The sequence below is a fragment of the Elgaria multicarinata genome, chromosome 5 (genome assembly GCF_023053635.1).
Source record: "Elgaria multicarinata webbii isolate HBS135686 ecotype San Diego chromosome 5, rElgMul1.1.pri, whole genome shotgun sequence".
NCBI lineage: Eukaryota > Metazoa > Chordata > Lepidosauria > Squamata > Anguidae > Elgaria > Elgaria multicarinata.
This window is the reverse complement of record NC_086175.1, coordinates 110836250-110854476: the sequence shown is the minus strand read 5'-3', so window position 1 is coordinate 110854476 and position 18227 is coordinate 110836250. Positions and strand designations below refer to the sequence as shown.

The window sequence follows — 18227 nt, the reverse complement described above, 5'->3', positions numbered from 1 at the left end:
GGAGGCAGGTAATCATTAATTTAACCTCACACATTTTTTCAACTACATGTGCACTGAGGGGGATACATGGGTCAGTGGTGCTCAGGCATCTCCCCATAGTATGCTGTTTGGACTTTTCTTCTGAGTAAACATGCTTAAGCTGGTGCTACACATTTAGCGGAATTAAAATCGAGGATATCAGATGCTGTACTGATCTTAGTTGTAATTTTTCCTGTAACAGAGAACATGCTAGTTAGAAGCAGCTTGTTCTTTTTGCTGATTATTGAGTTATTACTATGTGTAAGCTGCAATCAATTCTGAAACAATACTGGCTTTGTTGTTGAGAAAAGTGGAGTACAGTCATTTTGATTGGTTTCCTTTCTTGTGATACTATTTCCCCTAGAAAATCTGCAGTTGCTTTCCTATGCATTTGCAGATGGTCAGTTAATTTAAAAAGTCCCAGCTGGCTGCATCTAAGAATAACATTTTGTATAAACTATGAATATGATACCCAGATTCATTCAATTTGGGTCTATACTACAAAAACTACAGGGATCTTACCTGTATTCCATGCAAATAACCACATATTCCTTGTTTTGGATAATGTTGCATTTGTACTGACTGATACCCTTAAGCCTTTTAGGGAAGCACCATGAGAGTTTTTTTTAAAGCTGTAAAATGATTAATGCAATTTTCTTCATAAGAGCTTGAGAGAAAGTGACTAGCTTCAGATGTCATTTGTCTGTCAGTTTTTTTAAAAAATCCACAATGGCTTATTTGGCCTAGATAACCCACTCTGATAACCCACAGTCTACAGAGTGGGTTATTAAACCCATTATGGGTTATCGTGTTGTGTTGTAGTCACATTGGGTTAATTTGGTTGCTTGGCAGTTGGTCAAAACCGCTGTCTTCGCTCTCCTCCAGCCAACAGATGTTTCCATGATCTGCATAGCAGCTGATTGAGCTCACAGCCCACCCCCCACCCTAACTCCTTCTCCGACAGTGCGCTCTGTATCCTTCCCAAATATCAAACCCTGTATCAGCCAGGTGGCGGCACCTGTACAGAGTTGTCATTTTGCCTTGTATGCATCCTTGCCAGGGGAAGCTGTGTATGAAGTTTTGTCCCGCTCCTGCAAACTTTGATGGAGTTATAGCTACCACCACCCCTTTTCTGGCAAAAAGGTACTTTGGCTCACATGGCTTTGTCAATGTGCAGGGTTTTCAATGGGCCTCGTGTGCTTCCCTGATAGCAGAGGCTGTGTATGAAGTTTGCTCCTGATCCTGAAAACTTCCAAGGGTTTATTTGCACCACCCCCTTTTTGATGCACCAAGGGTTTTTGCTCCTCGGTGTGTAAACATGCAGTGTTCTTTCTGTACATCTCGCGCTGGACGAGCATGATGGATTAATTTTGGTAGGATACTGTAGGCCTACTTCTGGTCATATGCGTCGGCGGCAGCGGAAGCCGCCAGACGCAAGTGGTGGTAGCAGCAGGAGGTAAGTGGGGAAAGGGAGCTGGGTGCTGACTGCTTCGGAGGCAGGTCAGGCAACCCCCAAGCTGAACCAGGGCTGCTTCAGGGGCCCCGAGGCGGCGGGTGTACAGCCCTACTTTTTTCTGTCTAGCATGTAAAGGATTGCACCCTAGGTGAATTAAGGCATGGCTGGCTGGGTTATGCTGGGAGTTATAGGATTTCTTCCGCTCTAAACATACATGGGATTGCACCCTTAATCTTTAAACTACAAGACTCTTCCCTGTTTTTGCTACAACAGAGTAACACAACCACCTATGTATGTATGTATGTATGTGTGTGCATGTCTTAATAAAGCTTGAGTGAACAAGCTACCCCAACAACATAATCAATTAAACAAGAGCTGCTCTTCATTGCTGCGAGTCCACGACTCAACTCAGCGCCTCTCACTAGAACCACGTGATCAAAACCAATCCACGTTGTCCTGATCGCTTACCAAGAAGAGGAAAGCTCCCGCTATTTAGCCGCACTGTGCTCCGCCCACTTGAGCTTCTTGGGGCCCTCCTTTAAAAATCTGTCCTGATAATTGCCTGCTTCAGTTCGTAGCTCAATATCCATGGAAGAGAGGGCTATCTATTTTGGGATAATTTGGATTTCTTTTTCCCTACGATCCCCGTCTCGTATCCATTTACCTTTCCACGCGAATACCAGCGGTTTTTCAGTCAGGCACTCGGTGGACAGCCTTAATATGCTAGGCCCCCATCCTGGCAGGAAGGAGCAGAGAGCTCCGGAAGCCCCGCCCTCTTTCTTTTTGGCCTCGGACGCCATTTTAGAGGTACACGGCAGAGCTCCGCTCCTCTTCCTACATCACCTGAGTATCGTTTATAGCGGGTCCGTGGGGGCCCCTGACGCGGCTGGGCTGAGGGTGAAGAAACGGGGAGAGGGGAAACCGGGGAGGGCCGCGCTGGGAGGTCGAGGGCAGCCCTGCGGAGGGCGGCTTGGCGAGTCGCATGGGGATGAAAGGGGGGAGCGAGACGAAGGATGTCTCAGAGGTGTCTGGGGAGGACAGACAGACAGGGGGTGCTGGGTTGGAGGGGGAGGGGGAGGAGGAGGAAGAAGAAGGGGCTCCGTTGACCTGGGGAAGCGAGCGGGGGCGAGCGAGACGCACGTGGCCGGGGCGCAGGCCTAGGCTCCCCTCGTGGTGGAGGCCGCAGTTGCTTGTTCCTCTGCTCCACTCGTTTTCCGTAATATATAACCGTTTCCGCGCCCTGTGGAAGTTTATTTTGCTTATGCTCTTCTGGGGGCCTCCTTTATTATGACGCCCGTCTTATGGATCGACCCCCGTTTTGAGATCAGGCAGGTCTCTAGTGTGGAGCTTTTTCCACCAAGAACTTCAGACACATTTCCTTGCCCAGACATTTCCCGCCCACTAGCTAACCCTGGTTGTTTTAATGAGATGTTAGTGCATTATTGATTGGTTTTATGGTACTGCATCGTGTTTTTATTTGGGTAACCATTTGGGATAATTATTGTAGAAATTCTCTGAAATTAGATTATTATTTTTTTGCACCTTAAAAGAAATTTTTCTTTCACTCTGAAAATCTGTTTTTGTGTGGACTAGTAGGGGGCTGTAGTTCAGTGTGTTGAGCACATTCTTTATGTACAAGGGGTCCCAGGCTCCTTTGCTGGGCTCTCCAGTTTAAATGTATCTCTAGTAGTAGGCCTGGGGAAGGCTCATCTCTGCCTGAAGCCTTGAAGAGTAGATACTACTGGCTTCAATAAACTAATAATTCTCTGACTTTGTAGAGGATCGTATGTTCCTGTATGGAGTTGTATATCTAATTCTGCTTTTCCCAACCTGGTGTTCTCCAGATAATTTATTCTACAGCTCCCACCATTATTAATATTTTTATTTAATATTTATTAATATAGCACCATCAACGTACACCATCCCTCACAATTGGCCAAGTTGATTGGGCTGATAACTTGTAGTCCAAAACATCTGAGGGGCACCAGGTTGGGGAATGGTGATATATCCTGACAGGCAGCAATGCTTCAGGGTCTCAGGTCTTTAATATCAGTACCTGATCCTTTACAAAAATATAAATGGCAAAGGATTTCCTGGATTGGATGACTTTGAAGGAGAGGGAGTTCTAGGAGCAGAGAATTCCCCCCTTACTCCCATTGAGATCAAGTTCAAACATGCAGTCCTCTGCCTGCAGTCTGATGTGGTAAAGTCGGGGGGGGGGGCTGCTTTCAGTCTCTAAATCATTTTGCTCCCATTGAAAATATTGGGTTCCCACTTTTACAATTCTGTCAACAGATGTCTCATATCAAAACAGCTTTGACCTGCTTATTCTTGAACCTGTCTAGTAAATACTTGTCTAAATATTTTCCTTGAAGTCTTATTGTCCACCCCCAAGTTATAGTAGGCTTAGTCTTTGCTGCTCAGGCATCATTGAACTAGCTTATATGGATCAGGGGACAGTGAGAGTTCACCAAAATATAGACTGAGGAACATATGAGCAGTTTGTTTGTAAATGAGATGGTTGATTATATACATTACAGGTGGTCAACCTTTTTGGCAGGCATGCCACAAGCCAAGTCCACATGTTTGTGGGAATGGCCTTAGCTTGATGGTATAGCACATGCTTTATATGCAGAAATCCCCAAGTTCAATCCTTACCATATCTAGGGGAAGATCCTTCCCTGAAATCCAGGAGAGCAAATGCCAGTCATTGTAAAGAATATTGTGTAGCAGTTGGGCTTGGTATAAGGGAACTTCTTACATTCGTATGTGTGCACTGTACAGTCTCTATACAGCCCATCTGGGGAGTAAGCAGCACAACACCGAGGAGGCAGGATTGTTTGTGAACTGTCTCGCTCCTGTCTAGGAGTGCTACAGAATCGTTTTGCCAAAAGAGTTTGGCCACTCATGCTGTGTGTGCATATGCAAGAATGTGACACTGCCTTGCAGGATGTTGCATGGATGATGTACTCTTACAAGACTTATCATTAGAAGGGAAAGGGCCTATTAGGCCATTGAGTCCAATCCCCTGCTCAATGCAGGAATCTACCTTAAAGCATACCTGACAGATGGCTGTCCAGCTGCCTCTTGAATGCCTCTAGTGTGGGAGAGCCCACAACCTCCCTAGGTCAATGGTTCCATTGTTGTACTACTCTAACACGCAGGAAGTTTTTCCTGATGTCCAGCCAGAATCTGGCTTCCTATAACTTGATCCCATTGTTCTGTGTCCTGTATTCTGGGATGATTGATGATCCTGGCCCTTCTCTGTGTGACAACCTTTCAAGTACTTGAAGAGTGCAATCATAGGCTAAGCACTATGACCCCAGTTCACACGACATGACCAGGTTTCTTGGAGGTTGTTTAATCCCTGATGAGCCACAGTGTGTGCCAGGCAACATTTTGAATATGTAACTCCGAGTGGAGTCTGTTGTAGGGTTGTTGAACCCTCAAATAACCCTCGGTGGTCAGGTTAGCATGTACAAAATTACCTCTGATCAGAGGTTGCATGTTCAAAATGGCAGTGCATGCCAGGCACGCAACCCAGCATTTACTGCTGTTACATGCAAATGGGCCCATTCTCTCATTTTGGTGCTGTGAATCTAATTCAAGCAAGGATTTCCCTACTTGCTGAAATGGTTCTTCTGAAACATATTGCTGCTTGTAACCATGTACAATCAAAATCATACTGCATTCTTACACACTTAAAACAAAGTGCAATTTAAATCTATGGGTATTTTTCAGTACCCATTGAGTCAGTAATGGGTATGTTTCCATTTTTTGTGTTCTCTATTTGATTACATGCTTTTCTCTTGTAGTAATCAATCAAGATGACCAACACAAAGGGGAAGAGGAGGGGGACACGTTACATGTTCTCAAGACCCTTCCGCAAACATGGTAGGTAATTTTTGTTGAGCTAGTTAAACGTGGCAAGTGGGTTGTTGCCTCCAACTGTCTCAAACAAAATTTGGGTTGGGCATCCATTTGAATGAATTGGAGTGTCTGCTGAGGGTGCAGGGGATTGTATTACACAGTGAGCCTTCATGTGCCACAGTCAAATGTGTTGTCTATATTGGGGAATCTGAAGTATATCCTTAATTTAAAGTTTGTTCCATGCCTGCTTTTGGCCATTACTATGGGAAGGACACAGGGTTCTGCTTTTATGGATGATAATATAATAGGAGAGTTTGGGGAACAGGAAATGCTTGCCTGTGTAACCTGAGCTATCACAGAGTTAAAAGCCACTTCTAATACACCAGTGAGTTGCCGTTTCGCTACAATATCCAAGTCAGTCTTTATTAGCAAGTTCCTTATGGATTACTCTGTACAGATCTTGCCTGTTTCCAAGCTGTATCATTTGTGTGTGTACGTGCGTATTAAGTGACAATTAATTTCCCCCCCGATAGGTGTTGTTCCTCTCGCCACCTACATGCGCATCTATAAGAAGGGTGACATTGTTGACATAAAGGTATTTTTTAAGTACTGGTCTAAACTGGCTTATGGAGTTCTTGTTGCCCAGTTATGACAATTCAGATTAAATACTTTATAATAGAGAAGCAAATAACTGTGTTAGTTGTCCTAAGATACTGAATATCGGGTTTTCTACTATGCATAGATAGCTTCCACTTGCTGTTGTAGTGTAACTTAAAACATATGCAAAGGAGAAGCAATGAGAATTGCAATTTTTCTCTTGACATTGAAACCAGAATTGGTTCCCGGGGCAGGGCACTGGAGAAAAATACTTTTTAATATTGCCTGCATAGAAACAAATTTACTTATTAAGAATATTTTTGGACTTCACTGAATGGTTGTGGTGATGTACAAGAGAAGTCCAAATATTAAAATACATAAGAGTCCAAAAATCTAAAACCTATTTTACAACTGTTGATTAATAGCAAAAACAAAAGTGGCTTGAACCATCAAAAGCTTGGTGGAACAATATTGTCTTCCCCAGCTCTCTGAAGGATACTGAGGAGGAGGCTAGCCTAACCTTCCCTGGGGAAGGACTTCCACAACTGGGACTGAAACTTGCCAGGAGGTTGTCCTCAGTAGATCACACAACTGCTGATACAAAACCTTGCTTGAATGTTCAGCATCGTGACCTGTAAGAACTTTGCCCTTGTAAATCTTCTGAGCTACAATACTCTGGAGCTTGATGATGACTGTCTCCTATGATTGCTTTTGTAATAGCAAAGTGAGCAAATCATTTCACCGGCACTGAAAGCAAACCAGAGATGCTCTCCAGCATAGTTAACGTTAACTGCTTCAGTATTTTAACATGGGGATTAGTAGCAGTGGTGGCTCATTGTGCCACACAACGTATGCTTGCAGATTCAATGGGCAGCCATGTATGTTTTGAGAAATCAATGCAGCAGGCAGACCCAGGTTGTCTCATGCCCTTTTTTTGGTGAGCTCCTGTAAGACCCGGTCTGTTGTCTTGGGCTTTTATTTGAACTGAGCAAGTGTGTTTAGCCCAAACAACAGGAGTAGTTTACAGCTTATGACAGAGAGCTTGATCTAGTTTTGATTTGAGAGGCTCGCATAGGAAGACTTGATTCCGTGATTGGCGGCATCTGATACTATAGGCATTTCCCCAGGAGTATACTAATAAATAATTTAATAATTGCAACTTCTTGGATTTAATACACATTTTATTTTTATCTGTAGGCTGATGGCCTATAATATATTCTCTAACTTTCTTGTATTAACAGGGCATGGGCACAATTCAGAAAGGCATGCCCCACAAATGTTACCATGGCAAGACAGGAAGAGTATACAACATTACTCAGCATGCTGTGGGCATTATTGTGAACAAGAAAGTTAAGTAAGTGTATTCCTCACTACTAAACTTATTTAAAGCTTTATTACACTGGTGCAGTTCTGTCTCCCCCTTCACTTTGCCAATTAGACATTTCTTGTCTTCATTGGTCATTCAGGTGGGGTACAGAGAATATCCTTTTAAAACCCAGCCAGATTGTACTTAATTGGCTTGGATCCTGTCAGAGGAAACAGATATTGATGAGTTCTGCAAAACTAACATATACATATTTCTACAGCACTCAAAGTTGATCCAGCAAAGAGATCTGACCTATTATCTGTTCTTTGGGATCAACAGGGCAGCTGTAGTATACTAACTTGATCTCAGACATTGGCTTCCTGCTCATTTAAAAACAACCACCGAAAGCCTGATGGTAATTGTTGATATCTTCTTTCTAGGGGCAAGATTCTCGCCAAGAGAATTAATGTGCGTATTGAGCATATTAAGCACTCTAAGAGCAGAGACAGCTTCTTGCAGCGTGTGAAGGAAAACGAAAAAAAGAAAAAGGAAGCGAAGGAAAAGGGCACATGGTTTGAATTAAAACGCCAGGTAATGTATTGAGATGTGGTCAGAGAACATAACAGCAGTAAATTATGGGTTAATTAACATTAGCATCAGGGTCCCATGCTGCGACTGTTTTGAAAATGCAACCTCAGATTGACTTAATTTAAGGTTGCTCCATGATGTGTGAACCCAGACATTATGGCCCCATTTGCAAGTGGTGCATGCTGCCACCATTATTAATATGCAGCCTTTGATTGGCTCTTAACGGAGGTTCCTCCGTTAAGTCCAAACATGGACATTATGGGTTAAACAAGCCAGAGTTAACCTACAATTAGGTTAACTTTGGGTTATTTATTTATTGCATTTCTATACTGCCCAATAGCCAAAGCTCTCTGGGCATTTTACAAATTCAAAACAACAACAGTATAAAACTATAATATAAAATACAATATAAAGGCACAACCAAGATAAAAACAGCAGCAATGCAAAAATACAAATTTAAAATACAAATTTAAAACAGTAAAGTTAAAATTAATTTACAGACTGTTAAAATACTGAGAGAATAAAAATCCCATTATGGCCCTGTTCAGAAGGCATCATGACTTTAACCACAGTGGTTAAGCCAGAAAGTTGGACCGTGTTCAGAAGACGCCTTAAACTATGGCTTTAGCCACGGTGAATAAGGCAAACGGGGCCAATGTCTTGGTTCACGAATCACAGAACAACCTCTAATCAGAGGCTGCATATTCAAATTGGTGGCGGCAAGCACCATGGCAAATCTTGGGTTAATTAACCCACAAATTGCTACTGTTACATGTGAATGGGGCCATTACTAGAAGAGAAGTGCCACAAGTACAAAGTATTATAATTAAAATTTGGAACATCTGAACAGTAGAAATATAACATTGAAAGGCATGTAGGCTATGCAATAAATATTCATTTGTACAAAAAACAACAACACCCCAGTCTGCAGTAAAGTCTTGATTTCTCATTGTTACTGAAAGCAGGTAACTATGTGGCAGCGATCTTGCACTGGTGTTATAACTTGCATCTCTCTTTTTTTCTTTTCTTTACCTTCTCCCTTCTTGCTTACAGCCTGCTCCTCCAAGAGAAGCCCACTTTGTGAGGAACAATGGCAAAGAACCAGAGTTGCTGGAACCAATTCCATACGAATTCATGGCATAGTGTATATGAACAAAATAAAATCTCTTGTAGAGGATTGAAATACTTGTTGGTGTGTTCAAATTTATTCTTTCTGAACAGCAAGCGCTGTATTCTTGTAATAAAAATGCATACCTAGAATAAATAAGTGCTGAGTGAAACTTTGGGCAAAAGTGATTGCTCTAAACCAGCGGTTCTCAACCTGGGGGTCGCAACCCCTTTGGGGGTTGAACGACCATTTCACAGGGGTCGCCTAAGACCATCGGAAAACACATATTTCCGATGGTCTTAAGAACCGAGACACCGCTCCTCTATCCTCCCTCAGAGTTCGCCCACGACACCGGCGGTGGTGGGAAAGAAACCTGCCAGGAAAGTGAGCGGGCGGGATATGCCGGCGCTCTCTCTTCTCCTCGCGCTAGCCCACACGCCGCTCTTGTTGTGAGCGGAGAACGTGCGCACACCCTATTGCAAGGTCTTCCGGGTGTGTGTGTATGTGTGTCCCCTTTCCTCATAAACAGGGTGTCCCGGCCGGATCCATTCCCTTTCCCCTCACGCGGCCACGGCGCCCCTCTCTTCCTCGAAGGTCTCTTGGATCGCGCAGATGCGGAAGGCCACGTCGCCCGGCAGCGCCGAGCTCAACTCGGGGCGCTTGTCGGCGAAGAGGGGCGCCCGCGGCCCGCCCGCCCACACGGGGCTGAGCCCGCAGCGCGGCCGGTCCGGCAGCAGCCGCAGCCAGTCGGCCACGTCCACCACGCCGCCCGTGAAGACGGTGCTGGGCAGGAACGAGCTGCGTGGGCTCCACTGCCGCCGCAGCAGCTCGTAGTTGAAGGTGCCGCCTGGTGATCTTGACTGCTGATCATGAAATTTATCTTAATATTTTCCATAATCTCCTGGCTGCAATCCTTCATGCACTTATTAAGGAGTAGGTTCCACTGAATAAATGGGTTATGATTGCAGTGCTCAAAAATTATTTTCATGAATTTGGGGAATTCTTTAGCATAATGTAACATTAGTCATTCATTAACTTTAAAACACCTATAATTTCTTAGGCGCTGTAGATTTAAAAAACAACAAAAAATTTTAAGGCAGACATTTTATTAAGTGGAATTATAGAATTTCTTCTCTAATCTATTTTGTTAGGAATCTGTGATAGAGAGAAGAATTCATAACTGCATTTCTTAAAACTAAGGATATCAGATAGAACTTCAGATTTTTGTGTCGGTTCCTCATTCAAGGGTGCACCTATTTCCCTTCCCATTGTCCATATGATACTGATGTGTATTTAACTGTGAGAAAAGTGCCAAGGTAATACAGGTGCAGTGAAATATGCTGCAGGACACACTGCATATACAGTTTTCAAAACGTTTTCAAAGTGATTTAAATTAAAAGCAATAGTGTAGATCCCCCACATGACTGGGGCAGTTAAGCATTTAAATACACAGACCTGCTGTCATTGCATCTGGCTTAATTTGTGGAGTCTGAGGGAGGTGTCTTGTGAAGGCTTAAATGTGAGAGTACTTAAATATGAAGTAGCAACGAAAATAATTTTATGGTTGGGGGTCACCACAACATGAGGAACTGTATTAAGGGGTCGCGGCATTAGGAAGGTTGAGAACCACTGCTCTAAACGAAGTCACTTCAGCCCTTGAGGGCCATGAATTATTGCTCAGCACTGTCCCAATTGCTTGTCACTTACTTGATTAAATAATTTGCATTCTTATCAATTGTCCCTCACCCTTGGCACAGCAAAAATCGGCCCTTAAGTCTCTCTTAAAGATGTACCATTCATTTAATTGGATATCCTCTCAAAGCATTAATTTAGGTTATATCAGTTCACGGTTTTAAGCAGGCAATGTTAAAAAGCAAAACAAACTGAAAAAATCACCACACCTTGCTAATACAGTTAACTTAATTCTCTTGTATTAGGGGGAAAACACAAAACATTTTTTTCATTTTAACATGTTTGCTGATGAAATCCAGTTTTTGTTTAAAGGCCAAGTTCTAGTTCTTAATTCATTCTTCTATGTAATAGTGTAGATGATTCTAAAATTAGCCTTTTACAGGTAGAAAATACTGGCATGATGCCTATGAGGAACCCAAGTTGTTCCCTTGTGAACTTTAGTGAAGAAACTCCATTTTAGGAATGCTAACAGCTTAATTTCAAAGAGCCCCTTGCTTGTGCATATGTGTAAAAATGTACACTACCTCTTGTCAGCGCCTCCGTTCTTACACCTAGCAGACCGCTCCAAAATGGCTTCCTTTATTCTTCAGTAAGTGCTGTTAATTACTCTGGGATGGCTTGCCTCCTATCTTGGTAGTCCTGTATGAGTGATATTCCAAAAATGCTTTATACCATGATAAATCCAATTTCCCTTCCCCATTTCTGACTATCATTAGAGTGCAGTTGCCCAATTAAGTTCTCTCTTGAAAAGGGATCTCTTCTCCATGGAGTACATTTGTAATAAGAAGGTCTGTGGGAGTAGGAAAAAGGTCTTGCTCCTTTGCTCTCTGAACGCTAAGTTGTGCCGGCATCCATTTTTCTGTAAAGAGGGTCTAGAATGTTTGCCCCTTATGTGAATCAGAATTGAGGTCTATGGGCAGAAGTTTGAGATGTGGGATTAATTCTGTACTGTGTTTCTACTCTTACTACTTTGCTCTATGCTACTCAAGGTTTGGAATCACCTTTACGTTTTATTGAATAAAGGTGATTCCAATTTGAGTCTTAAAGCTAAGCATCCCATATTATGTCTAGTATTTATTATTTAATCAACATATATACCACTTAGCCAATACAATAAAGATATTGAAGTAGTTCAAATTAAAAGAAAATGACATAATAAAAATACAGATACTTGTTAATTAAAACATTTAACGTCAGCTCAGGACACAGCAATTGAGCTGGGTAGCTCAATCAGGAAAGGTTTTGGTAAAGAGTAGCCTTCAAAAGCACCTAAAATACACTGCTATCAGTGATTCCCGGATGCCAGGATGGAGGGCAATTCTACAAAGTGGGTGCAACCGTGAATGCCTGCTTCTGGGTTGCCACCAGAATGCAATCTACTCCTGGTACAACCATCAAAGCTGCCTCCAATGAACTTAGCCATCACACACCAGAGGCGGTCCACCAAGTAACCTGTGTCCAAAATCAGAGCTTGCCAGCAGCAAGACCTTAAACATCGCTAGGTTGCTTCCGCACCAGTGTAGCCAGGCACCCCACTCAGCATCCTGGCTGTACATTGTATATGAGCTGCAGCTTCTGGACCAAGCACAAGGTTAGCTCTGCATAAAGCATATTACAGTAATGTAAATGTGAGGCTACCAATGCTTGGACTGCAGTAGTTAGACTATCACAGTCTAGGAAAGGGTGTAGTTGGCGGTAGTAATGGATGCTGATAGTAGAAGTCACTTGTGCTTTATTTAATTTCTATACTGCCCAATAGCCGAAGCGCTCTGGGCCATTCACAAAGGCTTTTAAAGAATCCAACATCATGCTTGTTCTTTCTGATTGAGTGCAAACTTCTGTAGAAGGGGCAAATTCCCATATCCAGGACAGCCCACCCATAGTTTCTGTCTTGTCAGGATGCAGTCTGTTGGCCTGCAGCCAGCCCAACACTACATCCAGGCACTGGTTCTGAACATTCATGGACTCTCCCTGTTCAGATCTCACAAAAAACCTGATCAGATTCTGGGTGTCCCAGAATAGTTTCACAACAAGCTGACATTTACACTTTAGAGGGAACAACAGCACTTCCATTCAAGCAAGGACAAATCAGCAAAAGAAATGGGTAACAAAATTATTGAAGCTACAATGATAAGAACAAGGATTGCCTTCTAGTATGGTACCCTACTTTAATGGAATGTTCTCATATGCATTATACTCAGTACTGAACTAGTTAACACGGGAAGGATTTAGACGTGTGGATTCAATCCAGATTGATTGATTGCATTTTTATACCGCCCAATAACCGAAGCGCTCTGGGCAGTTCACAAAAATTAAAACCATTCAAAGTATAAAAACATGATATACAATATAAAAGAACAACCAGGATAAAAGCAGCAGTGCAGAAATACAAATTTAAAACAGCAAAGTTAAAATGAATTTATAGACTGTTAAAATACGGAGAGAATAAAAAGGTCTTCACCTGGCGTCTGAAAGAATATAGTGTAGGTGCCAGGCAAACCTCCTTAGGGAGCTCATTCCACAGGTTGGGAAGCTGTTTCTACATGTTTTTCCTATATGTTGATTTTGGCTGTCACCAAATGGGAACAATTACATGGAACCATTGTGTCAAAAGGATTTGAACACGTGATTGAGGAGCCGCATCTTGGACAAGCTGCCAAAATCAAGTTTGTCCAAGAAGTGTTCATTTTGGAGCCAGTTGCTTGACAGACTTGTTCACTTGGCAATACCAAACACCACCGCATTACCGTAATGCTTATCCGAATTTAGCAGAAAGAATGGATCTGGAAGCATGTCTATATCTAAATTACAGCCATTCACACATTCTTCCCCCTTGGTATTATTCACAAGATAAACCCGTGGGAGTGAAGAGGGATCACCAGGGATGCTTGTAGGATAACTTCTAAAGATATGTTTATAATGCTATTTAAGAGTTCATAGCATTCATCTGTAGGTGCCTTTGTCTCTTTCTGTGGCTCATCTCCCTTCTGTTTTCCTCATTTGATTTTCATTCCCCCCCACCCCAGTACTTAAATTCCCATTTCTGACTCTTGAAACCTTCCCCTTGTTTGCTGCTATTCTGCCTTTCATCTTAAAGACTCTCAGTTCTTATTCTCTTCCCCCACATCTGTCACTTAACCTTGGTTTTTTGAAGCTGAGTCACTGCTCTTTATCATACTTTAGCTAGCTATTTTCTGTTCAAAATACAATGAAAGAAGAAAAGGCTGTTTACCCTGTGTGGTGCACATTTTAAAAAATGTCATCCAAATGTATAACTTTACAGACAAAGATGGGAATTAGAATAGGCGGAAAAGATTTGCAAGATGGAGCAGCGTTTGTCTGGAAACACCAAGCCATCAAATTCTAATATTTTCATCAAGTAAAATGCAGATAGGCAGAACTGGCAAAAGCTAAATGGTTCAATTTACTGAGTAGAAAAAGTGTGGCTGTACTAGATAGTAATTTTGTGAAACCCAAAATGACTGTATAGCTAACCTATATGTATTTTATTTATTTATTTATTTAATTAATTACATTTATATACCGCCCCACAGCCGAAGCTCTCTGGGTGGTTTACAACAATTAAAAATAGTAAACATTAAAAGTATACAAAAATTTAAAAAACATAAAAACAGTATAAAAACAACAGTATCCATTTTAAAAAAACAATTCTGGGGTCCATTAAAAACAAACTTAACGTTGTTAAATGCTGTTAAAATGCCTGGGAGAAGAGAAAAGTCTTGACCTGGTGCCGAAAAGATAACAATGTTGGCGCCAGGCGAGCCTCATCGGGGAAATCATTTCATTCCACAGTCGGGGGGGCAACCACTGAAAAGGCCCTCACCCTTGTTGCCATCCTCCGAGCTTCCCTCGGAGTAGGCACTCGGAGGAGGACCTTTGATGTTGAGCGCAGTGTACGGGTAGGTTCATGTCGGGAGAGGCATTCCATCAGGTATTGTGGTCTCTAAATAGGTTAGAGTAATGCATGCCTTGTACTGGACTATTTTATTTGGGATCTCCATCTTGTACTATTAAGGGGGTCAAACGTACTTGCAAACAAGGTAACTTGGCAGTAACTACGCCTTAGGAAAGGCCTTCCAACCTTTTAGAATGCGAGGAAAAGACTGTATAAAAGCAGGGAAACCACTAAAGCCAGGAAATGTTTGTGGGAAAGGGGTGTGTGTGTATGGCTAGCCGTGGAATTCCAGAGGATTGGCTTTGGGTCCTGGGAGGTTTTGGACCTCTTCTCTATATTATACGGCATACTGTAAGGCTATATGCCAACAACTGGTTTGTTTAAACTTTTTAATTTAATGTTTAATTTTAATTGTTGTGAACTGCCCAGAGAGTGTTGGCTCTTTGGTGGTATAGAAATAGTAATAATACTAGTCACAATTATTCCATTAGTCACATCAGTCACCGGTATCACATCAAAAAACTATACAGAAAGCCTTCAGGAACTGGGCCTATCAAAATACATCCACAGCAATTATATTTAAAACATGTTCAATAGTCAGGAAATTTCTGAACCAGTAAAAGACAGCATGACGTGGCAAAGCCCGTCATGTCCATCTAGAAAAAACTATCATGAGCGTGAAAAGAGATAATTAATAATATTTTCTATACCACCATTCAATTTAAAATTCCCAGCATAGCTTCCCAAATAATAGAACAGTTTACAACAGTAAAAGGCCACATGCAAAACAATCATGGCATGAACTAAAAACCTACACAAATCCTAGAAATTGAAAGGTCTTTGTCTGATGCCCAAAAGACATGGATGTAGGCAAAGAGAGGCTAGTCCCACAACCGTAAAGGCCCTCTCTGCTTTGCTTCCTCCCTTCTGGAAGCAACTTTTACTAAATCTGTATTTGCAGAGAGGTGCTCTCTGCAGGGCTGTTCACTCAAAAGTTACAGGGTGGAGGCCCATAGGACACAAATCTGCATACATTGAACCCTCCCTCCCCTGTGATCCCCCTTGAAATGCCCCTGCATGGCAATTAAGCCAAGGAGATATCCTTAGTTTGGCACCAGTGGACACGTAGGGCTGGGAAAAAGAATTGGAGCCCTGAGAAATAGGTTCTCAGTTCTCAAGCACCCAGCTGAACTATTCTTTCTTAGCTAAGAGTGCTTGGAGGAGGAGTCAGGCAATAAGCATTAATCTATGATGGGTAGTTTGTGTAAGAATATGACAACGGGGGATATTTTAGCTCTCGTATACGGCCTTGAATCAATGAATCCTGCGCTTTGGTTTTGTTCAGAGTGCCATTGAAGAAGAAACAGGAGGGGAGAAAATAGCTTCTGAAGGCAGGCTTGCTACTTTCCCACAATGCAACGGGCAATTGAAAACATATTTATATAACCAGTACTCACCATGATGAGCTAAGGAAAGTAAGTTCTCTGCCTTTCCTACCATGGAATGGGCAGTGGAGGCTGGTGGGGCTGTAAATCCATTCTGAGTTTCAGTCAGAACCAGCCAGTCAAAACTAAAGGTGCAGAACCTATTTTGTGGGTGGAGTTCAGCACCTGGGATACCTCATTTAAAGTTCTGACTGAAGCCCAGAATAGATTCACAGCCGTACCGAGATGGGAGCCTCCACTGAGTATGGGCATAGCAGCTGGTTGCTCCTTTCCTGGTTATTCTTCCATTTGGGGGCTATTTGCAATTTTGGAACCCATTCCTTTCTGTGCTGTAGAGCAGAAGGTGCTTGCATACCTTCCAACTTCCCATGATATGAACTTCAGCCCTCCGCTGCCCTTTTCTGGTGGACCAGAAATGGGATTGCTATGGTCAGAACCACTCCACCCACATGCAGGGCTGGTGGTACCATAGAGGCCACTCAGGCGGCTGCCTAGAGCTCCAAGCTAAGAGGGGTGCCGGGCACAGTGCAGCACTCACGCATGTTGGCTGTGAGCCGGCCCGAGGATTCAGCTGGGCCTGGGCAGGCGAGATGGCGCCCCACGTCTGCCCAGCTGAAGTGAAGCCAGGGACACTGGGGTGGGGGTGGGGCGGCTCCATGTTTTATTATGATTTTATTAGAATGTAAGCCTATGCGGCAGGGTCTTGCTATTTACTGTTTTACTCTGTACAGCACCATGTACATTGATGCTGCTATATAAATAAATAAATAATAATAATAACAACATGCCTGGAACAGAGAGAGAGAGAGAGATAATGTATGGATGCATGGGGTCTTTGAGTGAATGCATGTGTTCATGGTGTTTGTTTGGATTGAGTGATGCTGAGAGTGTTATGCAGGGTTTTTTCTGGTGTGGGTGTGTTGCAGTATATATGTGTGGGTAAGGTGTGTGTGTGTGTGGGGGGGGAGAATGAACCCTCCCTCCCCGACTGTGATCCCCCTTGAATATTGAGTGGTATTCCTATTAAATAATGAATTTTAGACCCATAGATGTTCCTTTCCAATTTGTTTGCTATTATTGGCATGATGTATTTCTTGTACTTTAAAATAAATTTAGCAGTTTCAAGTTTTGTGCTTATTTTTTCCAGGAAACACATGTTCTTAAAAATCAAAGTTGGTGTGTGTGTGTGTGTGTGAAAGTAGCTCATCTTGCCTAGGGCGCAAAACAGTCTGGCACCAGCCAGATGGGTTCATAGGCCTGGAAGATACTATCCTGTATCTCCATGTCAACTTGTCAGTGCAGGCTGCAAAGGGGAGGGAATAGTTAGAGAGGAAGAGGACACCTAGCAGAGCTGGCTCCAGGTTTCTGAGCAAGGCCCCCTCGATGGGCCCCCCTCAGTAGGTGAGTCTACCTTCTCACCACCATTGTCACCAGTTGCTAGGGAACATGGGTGGGAGGGTGCTGTTGCACCACATCCTGTTTGTTCATCCCTGGCTGATGGCTGGTTGGCCACTGTGTGAACAGAGTGCTGGACTAGATGGACCCTTGGCCTGATCCAGCAGGGCTCTTCTTATGCCAGCTGCTCTTGCTTCTCATCCTTTTTCAGCATTGCTACCACTTGCTGGACAGAGCTCCAGGGTGCAAGTAGGCCGAGGCGTCTGCTGCTCCTCCGTCTCACCACCACTGCTGTCTGAGCCAGAGCAAGAAGCAGGTGATCAAGCAGGTTGCCATGGTGAAGAGGAGCAAGTCAGGAAGGGCTCTTGTCTGTGGGCCCTCAGCTGGTGCCCAACTATGCCTACCTTTGGTGCTGGCTATGATACCGGCACTGCCATAGGCAACTTGCAGTAACTCGTCTTTTGGTGGCTGCCCTTCCCCTTCAACTTACAAAGGGCAGAAGAAGCCATCAGTTCTGGTTTGCAGTCAACCAGAGAAGTAAAGCCAGGAAGAGTTCTCTCAGGTGTGCACCTTCTCTTAGTTCAGGCATCAAAAACCTTGATGAGAGAATGATACCATGACCAACCAACCACTATAGCTGTCTGAAATTCCAGTCTCCTGGAATTTTCTCTAAACCAAAGGTCAGTAGATGTTTCTACTCCACTGAGAAGTGTTTATTTATTTATTACATTTATATACCGCCCACAGCTGAAGTCCTCTAGGCAGCTCACAAGAGTTAAAACAGTAAACATTAAAAAGTATACAAAATTTTAAAACCATCAGAAACATAAAAACAA

General features: G+C 43.1%; 1 protein-coding gene and 2 non-coding genes across 3 annotated transcripts; all 3 read left to right on the top strand.

Moving 5' to 3' along the window:
• The first annotated feature begins 2251 nt into the window (after positions 1-2251).
• RPL21 (ribosomal protein L21) lies at positions 2252-9018 on the top strand. The gene is made up of 6 exons (XM_063127010.1): positions 2252-2281; positions 5290-5368; positions 5878-5939; positions 7183-7295; positions 7688-7838; positions 8889-9018. The coding sequence occupies exons 2-6, from the start codon at positions 5302-5304 to the stop codon at positions 8976-8978; spliced, it is 483 nt and encodes a 160-aa protein (XP_062983080.1). The 5' UTR covers positions 2252-2281; positions 5290-5301; the 3' UTR covers positions 8979-9018.
• On the top strand, positions 6621-6697 carry LOC134399847 (small nucleolar RNA SNORD102). Its single transcript, XR_010025542.1, has one exon. It is a non-coding gene; the product is annotated as a small nucleolar RNA SNORD102 (small nucleolar RNA).
• LOC134399807 (small nucleolar RNA SNORA27) lies at positions 7354-7485 on the top strand. The gene has a single exon (XR_010025518.1). It is a non-coding gene; the product is annotated as a small nucleolar RNA SNORA27 (small nucleolar RNA).
• Positions 9019-18227: the final 9209 nt, after the last annotated feature.